Source organism: Temnothorax nylanderi, unplaced genomic scaffold (genome assembly GCF_030848795.1).
Source record: "Temnothorax nylanderi isolate EJ_2023f unplaced genomic scaffold, tnyl_v1.0 TNYL_tig0275_pilon, whole genome shotgun sequence".
NCBI lineage: Eukaryota > Metazoa > Arthropoda > Insecta > Hymenoptera > Formicidae > Temnothorax > Temnothorax nylanderi.
In genome coordinates this window covers 172219-191645 of record NW_027249337.1, presented here as the reverse complement: position 1 = coordinate 191645, position 19427 = coordinate 172219, and the positions used below count along the sequence as shown (strand labels likewise).

At 36.2% G+C, this 19427-nt stretch overlaps 2 protein-coding genes across 4 annotated transcripts in view; one reads left to right on the top strand and one right to left on the bottom strand.

Annotated features, from left to right (window-relative positions):
• Positions 1 to 19427, bottom strand: part of LOC139780389 (cyclin-dependent kinase 4) — an 89936-nt gene that overhangs the window by 37957 nt on the left and 32552 nt on the right. The gene's annotated exons all lie outside the window — the stretch shown is intronic.
• On the top strand, positions 1976 to 12072 carry Pwn (calcium-binding EGF-like domain-containing protein pawn). Its single transcript, XM_071719001.1, has 17 exons — positions 1976 to 2070; positions 3112 to 3212; positions 3555 to 3870; positions 4194 to 4532; positions 4812 to 5047; positions 5222 to 6079; positions 6372 to 6545; positions 6972 to 7161; positions 7815 to 8056; positions 8131 to 8258; positions 8613 to 8883; positions 9147 to 9363; positions 9431 to 9556; positions 9650 to 9732; positions 9817 to 9941; positions 10294 to 10536; positions 11135 to 12072. Exons 1-17 carry the CDS (start codon positions 1976 to 1978, stop codon positions 11240 to 11242), a joined length of 3852 nt encoding a protein of 1283 aa, XP_071575102.1. The 3' UTR covers positions 11243 to 12072.

The following is a 19427-nucleotide window of genomic DNA, read 5'->3' as shown; positions in this document are numbered from 1 at the left end:
TGTATTTTGGCATATTATAACTACCAGAGATGTGCATTATTTGAAATAGATGCATTTCAAATGGAAATACAAAATGTAAAATGCCTATTTTGTATTTTGCATTTAAAATACATTTTTTCAGAAACTACTTTACATTTCCATTTAAATGATTTTTATTACCTATTTTTCAAATTTATTTTTTTTGCAAACTAAAAATTAATCGCGATATCAATAACACTGTTTAACAACAACAAAAAAATGCACAAGAACGAGAATAATCATTTGCCATAGTTTTTTGGACGCTGAATACGATCCCGTTTATTAAATTGTTTTGTCACTTCACAATTTTGAGATATTTGCAGTTAAAATTGCAAAAAGAACTATTTTAGTGTATTTTGGCATATTATAACTATGATATGAGACGTACGAAAGTTTTATTAAAATCAAAATTAAGTATGTTGTTAGGACTTTCAGCCCTTAAAAAGAATTTGTTGTGTCGATTATGGTTAAAAAGGTATTGATGATTAACGTATAGTCTATTTCGTCAAAATTGCGATCATTGGGATCTATAAAATATTTTTTAATTATGTTATTTAAACCCTAAATACTAATCTGATGTCAAAGTTGATAAATCCAATATGGCAGATATCAAAATTTAAAAGGTCGAATTTTTTAGCGATATAGAGCAGTTTTATAAACTGGATTATATTTAGCGTCCAAGATTTTTTTAAATTTTATTTTGTATATTATTATAAGAAACTATTATTCTCGTTTTTGTGCTCGAAAAAAAGTAATTTTTTGTTGAACAAGGTAGTTATAGAATTTTTATATACACTTAATTACCTAGTCTAGTAGATGGAGAAACATTATAATCATCGAATTTGCACAGTTTGATTTTATGATCGGGAATGTTACGTTATTTACGTAACACGTATAAAAAATTTTTGTTACATAAAACGGAAATGCGTTATATACAATTTTCCTGCAGAAGCAGGAGTATATAATTACGGACCGGAAAAGATCGAACGTTGCTTACATTGTATTCGTTTTCACCCTCTATTTGGTGCTTTTATTATGTAATTATGACATTAAGGAAGCAAAGCCTAGAAAATTACGAGACAGACAGACATTTAATTTGCAGTGCATTCCTGTGTGAAACAGATAAGCGTGTTACGATAATATTAAATGCGTTATCATCAATCGTTTGGGAAAGATCTCACGGAAACAATTCAACGCCGCTGTCTTACCCTCCTTTACGTGATAAATTAGTTACTGAACGTGCGTCATTTGTTCATCCCTTGAATTATACATTTAACCTGCGCTAATTTCTTAATTCTTCTGCAATTTTAGTGTTATTTGTATACATCATGTGCAGTTTTAAATTAGATATACTAGGTTGCTACATAAGTTTCGTTTTTTTAAGTTAGAATGCAAGACAAGAGTTCAATTCTTAGGAGTGTCGTGTATTCAAAATCCAACTACATTGCTACCGTTATAACGACTTCTCATTCTCTTTCTTTATAGATCTTTATCTTTTTGTGTGTCATTTCTGGATGTTGACTTCAAGGCACGGAAAATTCCGTATCTTCAGGTACGGAATTTTGCAAGCCATCGACAGCAACGTGCGAACGTTCACCTTCGCCAACTGTTTTTATAATTCTATAACGTCCAACAAATGTTTTATTTTTTTTGCTGCATATCTATTACATTATGGCCAAGTTGAGACTCGCGGCTGAGAGCAGTCAACAAGAATTAAACGGCCATTAAAGTCGCTTGATCAAGTGTCTGCCTGATCTTCTAAACGAAATCGATTTTGCTCCTTTCGGCTCGGCAACAAAACTAAATCGCGAGTAAAATCAAGACAAGTGGCCGACCGTGGTAGCCACTTCCGTCTATTCCTTGATTGGCTTTCCTATCGAGAGGCGATCTCAGACTGCCGATCGATTTCGATGCGGCGAATCGCCGATGATGCGCTCGATGCCGTCCGTCGATGTCAATGAACCTTTTTACCTTCGATCGAAAGGCGCAAGGTGCTATCGAGGTGCACGAGAAGGAGAGGAGAGGTGAGCAGAGGCCGAGGAAGCTGGTGAGGTGAACAGAGCGCAATCGTAATTTCATACCCGTCACGTTCGCGATTGGTCAAACGAGGCTCGATACCGGCCTCGAGAATGTCAACCGCTCGAGTACCGTTCGCCTACCGGCGCGGCGGATCGACCGTGGAACTCGACTGTTGGACCTTTTTTACAACGGCCATGGATCGTCGCGCTGGCTGATCCACCCTTTCGCGAGAAGGAGGACGCTGAGATCACCTGACTAGTCGAGGGCAGGGTCACGGATACAGCCTCTCGATGGTCTCGAAAGTTCCCGCTTGCTCGGCCCAACGCGACATACGTGTTAAAGAATTTTTCCTCAGCCGGAGAACGGCGTTTCCTCTATTTTCTAATTGTTTACACAAATATTCTACTTCAATTTTTAACCGTCATGGTAACATAGTGTGACTTTTTTTTATTAAAATATTTTCTTACAGTTAAAGAATAAAATTTACCGTAAAATTTCCCTGTTGTAAAAATGTACAAACTTCAGAAGAGTTATGTGTGAGAAAGAACATTCACACATTATGCGAAATTAATTTGTTGAGGAAATGAGACTATTTACGGTACGACAGGGCAACCGGAAAGGTTACAGTGAATTTTCGCTACCCCGCGTACACAAAGGGCTATTCGCTGCGTATCTTCAGCATCGTGCGAATTTAACAGTTCCTTACGGAATGAGGAACCTTTCTCGTTTAATAGGGCCGAGAGGTGCGAATCGACGATAGGTACCGTAAAGTACCTTTTCAGTGTACCGTTTGAGTGCGAAATTATTTCATCTGTGTCTCGATCAAAGAAGTGCACGAGATCTTTCTCACGCGAGCATGGCAGGGCTAATTACGCCCTAACGACGATATAATTATACAATTTTTTTACGCGGCGGAATGAGGAAGTGACCATTGCAATTTAGCATGGTTTCGTTTTTTCTTTTCATCCGCTGCAACAATCACTCTCGAGCGGCCCTCTGCCCAGCCTCTTTATTTCTTACGCGCCGACACGACGCAACGATCTGAAGATATGCAATTTGGCCTTTTGTGAACAGCCGCGTTGATGCAATATGCACGAAAAAGGTTCATCAACCTTATACGCAAGATATTATATACCGCGAGTACCTCGAGCATGGCGAATATTCCTTATATGACCGTAGGTCTAATAGTCTTCACTTCAGTGGTTTACCGTTTTAATATTCGCGTAAAGTACGAGCGTGCATTATATTTAGGTTTATCGCCCTCGCGTATGAGATCTGCAATATAATCGAGCATAAAGCGTGATTTCCTGTAACGTCCTATTATCGAGATCTCGAAGGTGGAAAATCCTAGCTTGAAACTCGAACTAACAATTAAAAGCGCGCTACGTTACATATGTTAATTATAATATGTAACATTAATAGAATATTTTATATGATAAACTATTCTTTCTTTCATATTGTGGAAAACGTTGATGGAATGTGCGGAAAAGGTGACACTGGCTTTCGTTCATTTGCAGGGGTGTCGGCCATACAGAACGATAAAACGTCCTCTCGAGTGTCCCGGGATAATATCGTGTTGAGCGCGAGCGCTTACACCGGTCCCGAAAAAACATCGAGCGGGAGTCAGCCGGATGAGTCCCGGACTTTCCAACGGACCGTCCCAGCGTTCCAGTTGGAAAGCTCGAAAAACGTCAACGATTACGACAGGGAGGAGACCAGGCTCGTGTTCAAAGATACGAGTCGCGACGAGTCTATCGACGAACTAACGTCGTCGAAGCACGTGGCCCATATCGACGGTAATAACATCGAGGCGAAAGCCGGCGAGTACTATCAGTAAGTTTCATTTCCGTTTCTATGAATACTAATATAAGGGCGAATTGCACGCGAAGGGTTATATAAACGTAAATGGGTTCTCCGTATTGACAATAGTGTAACTACGTTCTGCTGCAAGAGATGTTCGACATTCATTAAAGTTTCAATTAACTCTGTGTTTCTGCTCTAAATGCGATCCAAATTAAATTAAAGTAATGTACTGAATGTTATATTAACAATTAGTGCACGCGTGAATTTCGTTTAGTTAGCGTTAATTTTGATTAAAAGCTCCAGTTTCGAAGTACGAAGGCGAATCTTCTAAAATAATCCGTTGTCACAAGCAGCATAGTGCCTACCACCAGCGAGTCGATGTCGGGGGAAGGACAAGGGGCTCCGCTGAGAGTAGATCTCCTGTCGGAGCCCCATCAGCTGGTTGGCGCGCCGAGGCAACAAGCACAGCATTCGCCAGTAACGGATCAGCAGCGGCGAGGTCGTCAAGAGATCCCGAGGATCTATAGCGAGCACGCGCCGCCGCCGCCGATTCTGCAAACCGCCGCGCCAGGTCATAGACAGGCAAACCCCGATATACAGGACATCATTACCGGCATCGTCAAGCTGCTCAATGGCAACGTGAACGTAGCCGCGAACACGGTGAGGCCGTTGAGGCCGATACAAGCCACGAGGTAAGCTAAATATCAATTTTTCTAACAGATATTGTATTTTACATTACAAAATATGACGATACAATCAGGTTCTTTCAGCATCAAAATCATTACGATAATTTTCGAAAATGTTATGTCATCTATTTCCGCGTATATTTATAATATAAGAAAAATATTGAGAAACTGACAGAGAGAAGTGCCTTTATATAAAAAAATTTGTATTGTATTAATTATATACTATCTGAAAAAAGACGCATATATAAGTATGTCTTATTATTGGCAATGACATCGAATTTGCAGGATCAACAACAGAGGACCACCCAGAATATCGGATGTGCCGCCGTTGCTGACGGACTTTGACACTCCTGGCATGAATCCACCACCTCCACCGCCGTCGTCTCATCCTTATCCGTTTGAGAAGCCCCCTGCACCTGACAGACCGCTGTTGCCACCGGAGAGACCCATTAGGCCCTTCATCAGCGGAGTGCCATTACCGGAGCAAGTTGTGCCGCCTTGGAGTTGGGATTCTTCTCACAGTACGTTGTTCATCCGTAAATAATTGTGCACCTAATTAATCATTTATTTTGCATGGCTGCTTTAACACAACGGGACGTGAATATATAAAACAAAGTAATTTTCCGGGTAATTTTAGTAAAATGAGAATTATTTTATCATGATTATCCGGAAAATTAATCTATTTTTTTTTTAAGATGGAAACAGACGACCGGCACCACCTTACAAACCCTCGCTACCGTCGCTGGATTCCTCCTTCCATCGCGACAAAAACCTTTCGACGACGGAGAACTCGCAGTATGATTTAAAACCGGAATCCGAAACGCCCGACGACAGCTCCACGATAAAGAAAGATGCCAGTCATCGAGAGACACTTATCGAAGACGACGATACTAAGAATCACACGGGCAATTCTAGTAAAGTCAGTAAAGATCGAGTCGAATCCACAGTGGCGACCGATGATTCAGCTATCCAGAACACGACGAAGAAACCGGAACCCGAAGAGTCCACCAAGAAGCACCATGTTACAATTCATAAGTATCATACACCATCGAAGGAAAACAAGATCAACGGCGACGAAACACTGATCCTCGGTCTCGCCACGGACGTCATTCCGACCCACACGACGCGACATTCGGAGTCCTCGGTAGCGCCTTCGAACGGTCAGAGCAAAGTTACGAAATCTTCGAAGAGCGAAGAAAAAATGTCCGCGACGTCCAAGGGGGAAAAACCGATCGAGAAAACCACCTCGACCGCCTCGAAGACTTTCTCGACCAGCACTCTGAATATCGAGACCAGTTCGTCGGTCCAAGTGATCGAATCTATGTCGACAAAAATTCTTCTTCGACCGACCGCGACTACCGTAAAATCAAGCGTCGATGCTAAGTTTGGTGTGAGTTTGGAGCCTAGCAGCGCATCAGACATTGAGTACATAGAACCGACGTCCAGCATCTCGACGCCGACTGATGGTCTGCCTACGACTTACTCGAAGAGCTCGGCCACGACGGAGAAGAGCGTCGTTCATCCCACCACTTCGATTTTCACGAAAAATACAGGCACGTAAAAAATTACATATAGAGACATATGTACATAAATATATCCCAGTTAATAAGGTGACGTTTAAGGACGTCTTAATGACATATTATTGACGTTAGAGACGTCATTAAGACGGTATTACGTTATTTGACGTCACCTTGTTAACTGGGATATTATTACGTTATTTTACGGTATTGTTATAAGAGTGTGTTTGTGCACTATTGTGATTATATGCATACTGATGCGTAATTTAAAATTTATATCGTTTATTTATTATAAATTAATAAATAATCTGTAAAATAATTGTAATAGGATCCACTGAACGTTATCGTCCACGACCTGGAATTGTCTTGGATGATACTTTAGATTATACGGGAGCGCAAGGAATGCCAAGTCAGAGGCCTTACGCACCTTCGAGACATCCATCCCCCGGTGACGTCTTTGACGTAACAGTTTCGGCAATTCAGGGACCCGGAGGAAGTTCTGGTAATTTTTATGTCATTGTTTAATCCACGATCTACAATTCACGTCAGAATTCACGATAAAATATTATTTTATGTATCGTGTGCAATATGAGAACCATTTATAGAATTAAAAATACATTACAAGTATAAAATATAATACTAAAACATAAACATATATATCGAAATACATAGTATATAAAATTATAAATAGAATCCTATCGTAAAATCTGACACAAATTATGGATCGCTTTATGGTATCTTTTTAGTTATATGTGCACATTAAATCATTAATTTAATCAATTTTTTATCAATTTTTTCCCTCAGTGTGTGGAAATTTGTGAGTAACATTTTTTTTTCAACATGTAGACAATTTAATTATAGATTTTCACAAATAATTTTCTTTAAGAGACTAGATTTTGACGACTGATCATTTTTTGCTTTAATTTAGGGGAGAGCGTTAGAGTATCCCTAAACTCAGGTGGTGATGTCATATTAACTTCCGCAGTGGGCGGAGAAGGTTTCGTGAGTATTGACGGCAAAAGAACGTATCTGAATCTGTTTGATAACACGGAACGGACGCCCGGACCCACTCATGTACAACCAACTAGAACTCAACCGCCACCCATCGTCGGTAGTGGGTATGTCTCGATTTCGTGATCTTTTTTGAGAATATGTTATCATTCAGAAAAAAATATGACAAGCTTTTTCGACGATTTAAATCTTTTTCTGCCAAATATTAGACGATTTATGAGCAATTCCCTGGTGAAACAATTGTTCATATTTTCTCAGAAATTTTCTAAGAATTTTTTATATTTTAGATTTATAAAAAATATGTCAAATTTTTCAGATATTTTCAGAAATAATTGGACGAGGATTTTTGGCGGGAAAAATTAGAAATATTTCATTATTTTGCCTGAGTTTTTCTGAAAAATGTTCCAATAAAATTCGTATAAAAAAAAATTTGAGAAAATCTTAAAATTTTGAGGAAGTTTAATGTGAAAAATTCTGAGATATTTTTCCACCAGGGTTTCGTTTTCTGTCTTCGGAAAAAATTTTAGGCCGGCCTCCATAAGATGGACGATTTGATCAAAGATAAAAATAAAAAAGTATATATTTGTTCCGCCAATAGTGATTAACAAGAAAAACTCTATTTTTAATCGACAACGTTTGGCAATATCATGACGGTTCGACCATTGGTTTTGGTCGGATTAATCGTCGTTTCGACCATGGAATTTGGTCTTTTCTAAATTGATATAAAAATGTTGCATGACTTTCTATTTCTCTTACCCAGTCTCGCCATTCCACAACCGGATGCTCCTCCTGCCACTTCTCGTCCGAATGGATCAAATCGGAGGCAGCCACCGTTATATCGAAGACCGACGCAGCCACCTGTCAGAATAGACACTTGCATCGTGGGCGACACGAGCACATGTGATGCAAGTCAACATGAGGCTTGCGCGACGGTTCAAGGGGTATCGGCTTGTCACTGCAAGCCAGGATATGCGAGATTGCAGCATTCGCTGCCATGCAAAAGTTAGTATACGATTGATAATCGCGAGACATGTTGTTACGATCCATAGTTTGCATATTCCATATTTCTTTTTCAGAGATTGTCAGTATCGTAGTGTCAATTAGAGTTGACAAGTTTTACGACAAGAAAGTCGTGTGGGATCGAGGACTGGCTGACAAGGACTCGGAATCTTATCAAACTCTTGCTTACGAGGCCAATAGAGCCGTAAGTGCAAATTAAATTATTTAATTATTACTCGGAAACTTAATGAAATGTTTGAATAATAATTTCAACTTTTCTTTTAATAAATTATATATATTATAGCTAATTAAGTAATTAAATCGTTTATTAATATGTTTCTGACATACATTGTAAAAATTTTAATGCCGTATCTATATCTAATTAATAAAATAAAGAAATATGTAGAAAATGCGCTAGAAACACCTCGACCAGTTACTTAATTAGTCAGAATACAATTTATTAATTGAGAAATTATCTAACCATCTATCTTTCTCCATTTATTAAATATAAATTTAATTATGTTATTTATTTATTATATGTATAATTTGTTCCGTACAGGTGGAGTCTGCCATGTCTATGACACCATTTTCAGACGAATATATGGGGTCGCTGATAAACAACATTTATCAAGGAGACGTAAGCCAAGGACAAGGCGGAGTGTTCGTGAACGCAACTCTAAAACTCACTTATGAGCCGAGAACGATTAGGCCAAGCTTAGCCGGTGAACTTCAAAGACATCTGCTAGGTGTTATTCATAGGAAAAATAACAACATTGGAAACAGTGCTCTGTACGTGGACAGCCCACCGGGATCTATATCGAACTTGCAAGGTAAATGCTCGATCGTTAATTGTAATTAGCAGCTATAACTGGTGCGATTCCAACAAACATCAAGTAACATGCAACTTAATTACATGCAAAAGCAAGATTGGGAAAGTTACTTTTCTAAAATAACTAGTTACCGATTCAAAAAAATAACTCGTTCCCATTATTGTTACTAAAAAAGTAACGAATTGTTACTATTTTCGTTACTTTATTTAATTTAAATATATTTTAATAAGAATTTGTAACGTAAAGCATTTCTGGATTTATAGATCTGGACGAATGCGCCTCGTCGGAGTTGAACGATTGCCATTCATCCGCCAGCTGTACCAACACCTTCGGCGGTTTCACGTGCTCCTGCCACCCGGGATTGAAGGACCCCCATAAAAACGATCCCAATGAATCCGGCAGAACGTGCTTGTCGTGTCCCTCGACCTATTGCAACAATCGTGGCACCTGCTCTTATCAGGGAGACCAGATGCAGTGCACGTAAGTATAAACGCGAATCGTGTGAGTATTCGTCAAGTGCATTGAAAAATTTCTTCTCCATCTCCAGATGCACCGGCAATTATTACGGCGCGCAATGCGAGGTCGACGGCGAGGTCTTGGGCGTCGCCATAGGCGCGTCTGTGGCCGCATTAATAATCATAGTTCTGACTCTAGTCTGTCTCGTTATGTGGAGGTAATCAACGTTGAAAAAAAAACATGTTTCTTGATACAATTGTTATTATTATACGTTAATGTGCGTGAACTCAACTGTACGTATGTTTTGCAGTCGTAAATGGTCTCGTGAACAAAAGTCTGCGGGTTCTCCGGTGTACGGTTATATCCAAGGTGGAATACCCGGTACTCTTCCAGGTAAAAATCAATTAGCAGCTAAATATAAACTTGATCTTTCGTTAGAGGATATATATATTTAAAGATTACGCGAATAATTTATAGGGACCTTAGCGAGGGTCGGTTCTGTGGGCACTCTGGCGTCCGTGAAACAAGGACCGCCGACGAATTTGCCACCTTACATGTGGGCTCATTTTGGGGAGCACATGGCTACAGCGAATCTATATGCGGTATGCATCTACTTTACTAATTAATAGCTATAATAATAAATACCAGAGATGTAATGAGAATTTTTGTTATTGAAGAAAATATTGCGTAATTAAAGTTGAATTCAAATAAATGAGAAAAAATAAGAGCACGCATAAAAATAAATTTTAATGTGTTTATAAATAAATGGACGATAGGCGATATAAGCTTTACCACGTAAAGAAATATATGATCGTTATATAAGTCTTATCATGTGCAAGATATTAATTCTTGAATTTGCAAACTAGCTGATTTCTACGCAATAAACTATAATTAGTTTTGCTTGTCGGCAATAAGGAACTAATCGAAACTCATGAACATTTTCTTTACTCGAAGACCGAACCCATGGGTCCTACGCGACCAAGCTCGGCGATGTTCGGTTATCCACCTATGAACGTTCACGGAACATTGCCTCCGGTCCCATTACCGCGACTTCAGGCCCCATCACGGCCGAGACAGAGACCCCAACCAGATCCGGATAGCTCGGATTCCGAACCGCAAGATAAGGACAGAGCCGACCTAATTCCTCAGAGCAGTGGTTTTCATGTGCCGAGGCCAAAGTCGAGATCTTCATTAGCGGTGGGTACCCATTAACTTAACGAATATACATATATATTTTATTTCGCGGAAGATAAGAAATTAAAATATATTGTGCGTGTATGTGAAAAAGATTATTTTCAAATTAAATATTTGATACAGGGGATCAAAGATTAAAAAATGTATCTCCCTGAGATTTAATAGTGCATTTTATTAAACTTAAGAGTGTAATTGAATGGCGAATATGGAATAAAAGAAGAATTCACATTGATATATAACAGTTTTGAATAAAAATTGTATATTGATAAAATATCTTTTTAATCCCTTCACGTTAATTGAAATCTAATAAGAGATAGAGAGAGATAAAAAGAAATAGAAAGAAATTCAATAATTATAAAGCCAAGACCGAAAGAAATCCAATAATACCGCAGAACAATTTTCGATTAATTTATTTTAAATCGCCATATTTTTGCGCAGATACCTCGTTCTGATTCTTTTCCGATTTTTCTCCTTTCCAATATAATTTAAACTCTTCAATTTAATCTTAATCCGATTCGTTTGTATCATCGTTTAATTACAACAACCGTAAAAACTAATTGATTGCTATAGTTATATATCGATGAATTGGTTTATATTTCAGAATCAAAGCGGTATCTATAACGACGTGGAGTACGATCAGGGTGACGTTCATCATTTGTCGAAGAACAACATCCCGATGTCCACTTACAGGCCGTACTACAGAACGTGAAATTCACATCGCGAGAAGTAATACATTCGCGCACGTGTCAAGGGACGGTGCTAAATAACCCATCGCGAATTTATCGTCTAAAGTGCTCAATAAATAGTGCATTAGGACACGGTGCTGCTGCTGCTGCTGGTGCGACGTAATCCCACGGTGGGAAGCTGCGACTCCTTCCAGCGTCGTCGTGTGAGCAAACGTACTTACCGTATGTGCGGAAGATTTGCACATGTGGACTGGAAGTGAGCCTATTCGTCTCCGCGGATAAGCGGATTAGATCTTGCTCGCTGTAAAGTCGTGTTCTTGTAGTCACGCGATATCGTACTTGCGATAGATCAAATAATTTTTAGCGTAATACGCCGATATTTATTATTCGTTATTTGAGTTCGGATATATTTTGTAAAATCCAAAAATTCGCTTACGTTAGATAGTTTTATTAAGAGAGACGTGTATGCGACGATTGCATATATTTCACTATTTTAATTAACTCGTTATCACTGTTAGCTCAATACTCAGAATAAGAGTAATTTATAAGAGCAGATATATCGACTGTTTATGATTAGAGTTATAATTGTTAAGCAGAAAACTAACTGTTGCGTTATGAGTATTAAATAATTTAGTACAGAATTTAATTTTTATGTTAAATTACTTTAAGAATTTAAGAGTATAACTGTATTAATATAATTACAATTAATTTATTAAAATCTTTTTGAAAGAGGTACGCTGAGATTTAAGGGCAGTAAATAATTATTTTCTTACGCATCATGAGATATTAGTATTTTAACTCATTAAGCACTCAATGTAATTATATATTGTAATTATATATTTTTTAGATTGAATACAAATGTCAATATAAAATTTAATTTAGTTTTTTTTATTTTTCTAACTTGTTAATACCTGCATAAAGTAATAGGCAGCAGAAAATTAATAGAACATGTACGAAACTGCGAAATTAAAAACCAATAATAAATAATTTAGCAAGAGCGATTAATTAAAATGTAATTAAAGTTTAACCAAAATATAATTAAAGAAAAAAATTACCATTTTGACATTAATTATTGAACAAAATTATGACGAAAAAAATATAGTTCAGATATAAAATACCAAAAATATAATTCAATATTTTCGCAGAATATATTACAGGTATACGCGATATCGAATTACGTGCAACGAGAGAAATAAAATGAATAATACGGGTTTAGCAGACAAAACGTTATTTATTTTCTAGCGATGTGTGAAAATTTTAATGGTTTTAATTTGGTTGTTTCAGCGAGGAAGTCGCGTCGCGCACGTCAAGTGCCATCGATCCGCGTGACACATACGCGGTCGAGACAACATTGCATTGGCGGGAATAAAATATTTAGTCGGGTAAACTCCCGACGAATGAACACTAGATACGTGCGTATTGGTATAAGTAGGGAAGGTGAACGACCTCGATCGATTTCCACCGAGAAAGCTGTGGTTGACTGCTCAATGTTTCAAAAGTTTTACTCGCTTTTAAGTCAGCGACAGTCGGAAATCGCGACAGTTTGTTCGGGACAAAATTTCGTCCATGCTCCTAATGTAAATACCGTATTATCTTCCATCACTTTAATTTCGAACCCGATGAGATCAATTTATACGCGCCATTTTTTCGCAGAATCTTAATTTTAATCTTAATGTGATATTTTCCGGTTAGTTTCATCGAAGTGGGGAAGGGAAATGGCTAATTAAATTGCTTCTTTTTCTAGCGGAACTGCGCACTCATTTGGTACTAATAAGCTGGATTTATGTCCAATTAAAATCTTTTAATCAAAAAGAATTAACGGAAGGAACAGGGTGCGGAGAAACGGCTTGCCGTATTCACGCCAGAGCTCCTATGTTTTTTTTTGGTATTTTTGTTTGCCGCACGCTTTTGAATGCTTAATGGCGCAATTCTTCCAGTCTCTAAAGTAGCCCCAGTAGGGAAATCTCTCATGAATCACCGTCTCGCGGTACAATGCATTTCACTTTCCCTACCTGCATTTATTGCCCGATATTTTTGCAGACTTATGAAATTGTCTCGTATATTATCATAAAATTATGGAGCTTTCTAGGAATATATATATTATTATAATATATTACATTATAAAAATTTATATTATTTTAGAAAGAAAAATGGATTATTTGTTATAATGTTATTGCAATTAACAAATCCTCGCAAAACATTTAAAAAATATGATTAACAGTTTTATTTCAATGGCAATTATAAAATAATAATTATCATATTTTATAATTTATTTATATTTGATAATGGTTATGAAATGTAGGGTTCGAACCCTGGCTGGGATGATATTTTTCGCAATAAATTCTTTACAGTGATTTAATGAAGATGCTTATTAGCATCAAAATTTAAATCGATTATTGATTTAAGTATGTGGATTTACTGTTTCAACAAGGAGCTGTGTTTTAAAGACCGATAAAAAATCGGCACAATTTATTGAATTTGGAAAAAGTATACCTACAAAAATTCACAATATTATTTTTAGGCCAATATACATATCCAGTCCGGACCGTAAACAGTGTTTTTCTCTCTAATTGATTGTATGTACCTCATAACGGTCCTGTTTTACTAATTATTATTATAAAATGATAAATTCACAATGATAAAATATAAATTCTATACTTTACATTCACACTGACAATTAGTAATCAAATTTAATCGTCTTGTCAAGATAGAATTAAAAAATAAAAAAACGTGTCGGTTTATTGCGATTGGAAAATACTTGTTCGTGTAAAAAAGACTGCGGTTCTAAAAAAAAATTCGAGATTCAATGTAACAAGTGCATGTGTGTATGCGCTGTGAGTAAAATGTATTTGTTTGTAAAATGTATTCATTATATTTCATTGCGAGCATTCGGTTGTTCGTTGTACATTTGCACAGTAATATATGTATATATATACAAAGACGAAAACGCATTTGTACGAGGAGAGAGAGGATTACTTCGAAATATTGCTTTCATTCCTGGCGCTTCACGCTCAACAGTGCTGTCTCTCTACTTTTAATTTAGTTTCATTAAGCTCGAACAAAATGAAAAATGTTATAAAATAATTCTATTTTACGATATTAATGCCCAACCTTTCATGTTTATCTCTTATCGTTTTTAAATATTATATGATCGTTACCGATTACTACGTAATAATAACATTTTTGTGTGTGGTATTTATCTTTACGCACCACTTTCTTCACGTTCATGTATTATAGTTAATTAATTTAGCTCTACGATCAACAACGATGCTACAGTTTGAATATGATATGACGTTTGAACATGTGAATAGACATATTTTTTAAACCGTATATGAAGTATGCTTGATATTTCAAGCAGGATAATACGCCCCCGGGATAAATTACAAGTTTTATGGTAATAAACATCGTGTCTGGACTGAAAGTATTGAATTTCTCTATATGCCGCGTCATTTATCGGACAGCAGACGTTAGCAACAGCTGGAATCATGCGATAATGACGTAAATTAATTGGCAGCAGAATATTTTAATGCTTAATTCATGGTTTTTCTTCGAGTGGGCGTATATTAATAATAATATTTATAGTGGGAACACATATTTTTAATAACCTTCACTTTCTGTCGATATATAGGGGAAAGTGGGGTAATAGTGCGCACCTAAGGTAAATCTGTTAATACAAAATGGCTTTTATAGTTACAATTAATTTAAATGCAGCTGTGGAACCTTTAAACGTTTGTCTACAAGTATGCAGTGAACTCATACTTGATAATAATATTTTGGTGTTAAATATTTATTGAGCGACATTTAGAACGATGCAAAATCGGGCAAAAATGAAAGTGACGAGTAATAGTGCGCAATTTAGAAATTGCCAAAATTTGTGTCTGCAGCGTATCAATTTCGAACTTTTCTGCTTAAATCATTAGTTTTAAATATAGTTAATATAAGTGATGATAAATAATTGCAAATTAAACGCAAAACTTGAAAAATAGAAAGATATTAAAAAAAAATTTTTTTTGCGAGTAGAACTGACTCGTGGCTTCAACGCACGATTAATTCGACATAAATATATATAAATTTCAATATAAATAAACTATATATATATATATATATATATATATATAGGTATATATATATAAAATCGACATAAATAAAATCCGCGTACTATTCCCCGATTTGTTATTCTGGGACAATTTTGTCAATTACTCGCGAACCGCAAATGAAATTATGGGACCAACGCGCCAAAGTGTCCCAAGGGATCGTATTTCACTATGTTATACCAATTACAGTAGCATCAAATAAAAACTGTCCACTTACGAGCTTAACTCCTGTCGCTTCAAAATGGTAAGGAAACGGGCGCGTTTTCTTTTTCTCTTCCTCCGTTCAAACGAAGCTTTGAGCTGGGATAAAATGTATTTATAATATTATCTAGAATTGACGCAAGCTTTGAAATTTTGCCACTAATGTGTCGTCAGCTTATCGTCACAGTTTCAAACTTGAGGTGCGCACTATTATCCACTGCATCCTATTCCCCTACTTTCCCCTAATCAATTAAATTTCCGAATACTTCTACTTCATAAATCTACTTTTTCGGAACTTCAACCATGCGTACACTTTGAATTAATCTCCTGTATTATTTTTTTGATTTTTTGCTAGAAAATAAACTAATAAAATATTAATTAAAAAATTGATACGGTCTTAAAACATTAAACTAAAATTAGGAGAAGCACAGTCACTTCCGATAGTGTACTGGATTTTAGTACTAATTTCCAAATCGACATTTCGGCTACTTGGTTCTTTGGTAGAAATCCCATTGAAATGTATTATAAATACAGAATGCATTCTATGCTTTCGTTCTTGAAACAGGATTTATCTCGTTTAAATGTCCTTGCTATATTAATACGTAGCTTAGACGTCGATACATTGACAAATGGTACGTGCAGGCTGGGCAAGTGCTCGCATTACGAGCGGCGATCTCGCCGCCAAGCCTTCGAGGTGCACTTCAAAGACAAGTTGTTTGTTTTTTTACGAATTTTTTTTCTCGGGGTATCTGCAGCTATGTCTCGGAGGGACAAAATAGATTTTCGCTGTCGTTACGAACTATAACTCAATTAAAGCGCGGACAGCCCGTGTCAAGGAAATTGTCCGGCTGCCGCGTCCTCTATTAACCTTATTGAGGCGAACTGGGCGACAACCTTGCCTTGTAATTCTGTAATCCTATATTGCAACTTGATTCATGCCAGTTGCTCCTTTGCCATGAAATTAACCGTGGCTTTAGTCCGATCTCAACCGTCTATCCAGCGCCAAAACGAGAAAAACGAGCGTGCGATATGAGGTCTTTGCAAAAGTGTTTAAATATAGAGAATGCAAAAATGGAGTTTTTATTTCATATGCCAGAAATTAACACGACAAAGTCTTCGGACTAGCAAAACAATCGTGACAATAAAGACGCAATGATTAATGTAAAGTATATCTTTTATATTATTTTCAGAATAGATTCATAAAAATGACCTTGTTTTCAAAAACTCCATTTCCAACTAATTTTTAAAGTAAAAAAGTAGCTTATTTAAATATAAATATATATAATTGTAATATAACATTTCTTAATTTAATATGATCATAATAAGAATAATATTATAATTAATACACAAATGTTTTATTAAGTAGCATTATTACAAGAGACAGTAATTTTTCTAAATCAAAATATTAGTTCTTATTACATATTACATAAACCTCATTTATATCAATTAGAATAATTAACGTGCATTAATTAAGATAACGGTAGAATTAGCATAGGGATTTCTCGAACAATAGTGGTCGGTGCTGGCTCGTATGTCAAGGAAATCCCTCGGATTTTAACCTCGGCCTCTCTAATGTCAGAACTGGCTAAGCCTTGCGATTTCCTGGGAAACCTTGGTCTCGTTTATCGCGAGCGATTAAATGGAACGTGATTTTTGTGAGGACAGAGTGACACATTAATACAGTATAGCTTTAAAGTAAAAAAAAAAGAAAAAAATACATGAAAAATATGTATAAACATTGTTGATTAGCAAAAAAATAACACTTTTGATTTGGAGTAGATTAAGTTTCGATTTTTAAAGTAAAAAAGTTACTTTCTAGCGTATAGTAATGAATTTTAATTAAAAAAATATATATAGCAATATATACATATATAATTTTACGCAATTTATTTATATAAAACATGTATTTATATAAAATATATCGTTTTATACATCGTAATACTCTAAAAATGTATTTCATCCAACTTTTTATTTCTCTTCTCGCTTACCGAATATATACACTCATGAATTTTCTGCAGAGTTACCATTTTTTTGTACGTCGACGGGTGAATCATGTATAGTGGACATGCATACATTAAACTGTGACATATCTGGTAAATTTTTATCGGTCGGTGTTACCGATAATTCGGTGAGGGGCGTGTGATCGATTTTATTTATAGAGCATGCAGTGTATATTACTCTCGCTCTTTTACGATTAACATGTCTTTCTAATATGCTATGTCACAATTATCAAAGATATGCAGAGAAAGTTCGTTTAGATAATCTGCAAATAATTATTTTATGTGTTGCGTAAAATTGGCGTTATGTAATTTATATGTATAAACATTTTATATTTTGCTTATAAAGTCCACTCTTTAGATGATTTGTAATTCCTACCAGATTTCAATTTTATGTTTATATAATTTTATATGTATGTATATTTCTCGTTCTTCAAATGTTTTTAGAATTTTATTTCAAATTCTGACACAAACTTTAGATCGTTGAAAATGGACTTGGAACTTTTCATTGATTTATTTCGTCAGGGCCGAATGCATCTGCAATGGTGATACGCGAACGATAATTAATTAAGTGAGTTGCGAAGCGCTGCGAGGTAGTTACTTAATAATTCCACCTAACTTGACGTGCAGGCTCGCATCGATATACCACCTGTGGTTCTCGCGTTTACGCGATATCCCGGTATTAGCTTTAAGAATCCCCAGAGCATAGAAACGAAATACGTTTCGTCAGGCGAACACGCCTCGTCGGAGTTAAATCGAACTCGACCGGTCCAGCTTTCCAGCGATGTGAATTCCCTAACCCGAGTTGTAATCCCGGGAAATTGGATTTGCAAGTTTCATGGAGGATATACCCGCGCGAATGAAGATCCAAAGTTTATTCGCGAAACATTATAGACGTAAGAAGGATCGACACAATTGGTGCTTTACAAAAGTCTTTACTACGATACTCGAAAGATCTCAGAAAAATCCAAGAACATTCTGCTAATCCGAGAAATCGCGCTGTTATACATTTTGCGCTATCAAAATGTTTGGAGAAAGTCTTGATGTATATCTACGCGCTTATAAATCTTGTATTTGCGCGTTATAAGAGAAATATCTGTTTTATCAAAGAACTTTATTTTATAAAATTTGAAAACCATACTCTCCTTTGTTGAATTCTGTTTCAAGAAAGTATAAATTAAAGAAGTAAAGAAATATCTGTTTTACATCAAAGAATCTTATTTTGTAAATCTTTTAAATGTTGAAAACTACACTCTCTTTTGTCGAGTTGAAAGGAAGTAATTATAAAAAAGTGGCATAAAAGATATAATTTACATTATGTAATGAACAGACATCTGTCATTGTCCACTTGATTAATTTGAAAAATCCCCTAAATGAACACCTGCAGCGTATAAACACTGACTCACATGAGTTATCGGTTGTGCCTACATAAATCAAGTAGCGAGATTGCATAATGAACTGACAATTCGCTCGTCGATGCTCGTCAAACTATTCGCTTCACGATTCATTTCGCGTAATGTATAAGTTGAATTTGCGTACTTACGAATCGACAAGCGAACGAATTAGTCTTCTGTTTTTACTTTTTACCATGTAAATTAGCGGCTACTAATTCGAGTTATTCAGTTATTTTTTTGGACTTATACTTTAGAAAAGAGAGATCAAACGAAACTCTTATTTTGCTCTGTTGCCTTATGATTGCAGCAATCTTTAAATAAAACTATACAAAAATGTGACTGAGACTGTAATCGGTCAAGTTACATTTTTCATGCTCACCGACGTCGCTTGCATTACAGCTGTCGGTTTAGTTTATAGAAAGTTAGCAAATAGAGCTCACGTAACCTTAGCTAAATATAACAACGAAACATGAAGTAACAAGCACTGTCTACTTTAACATACGTAAATACTTTAACGTTTTT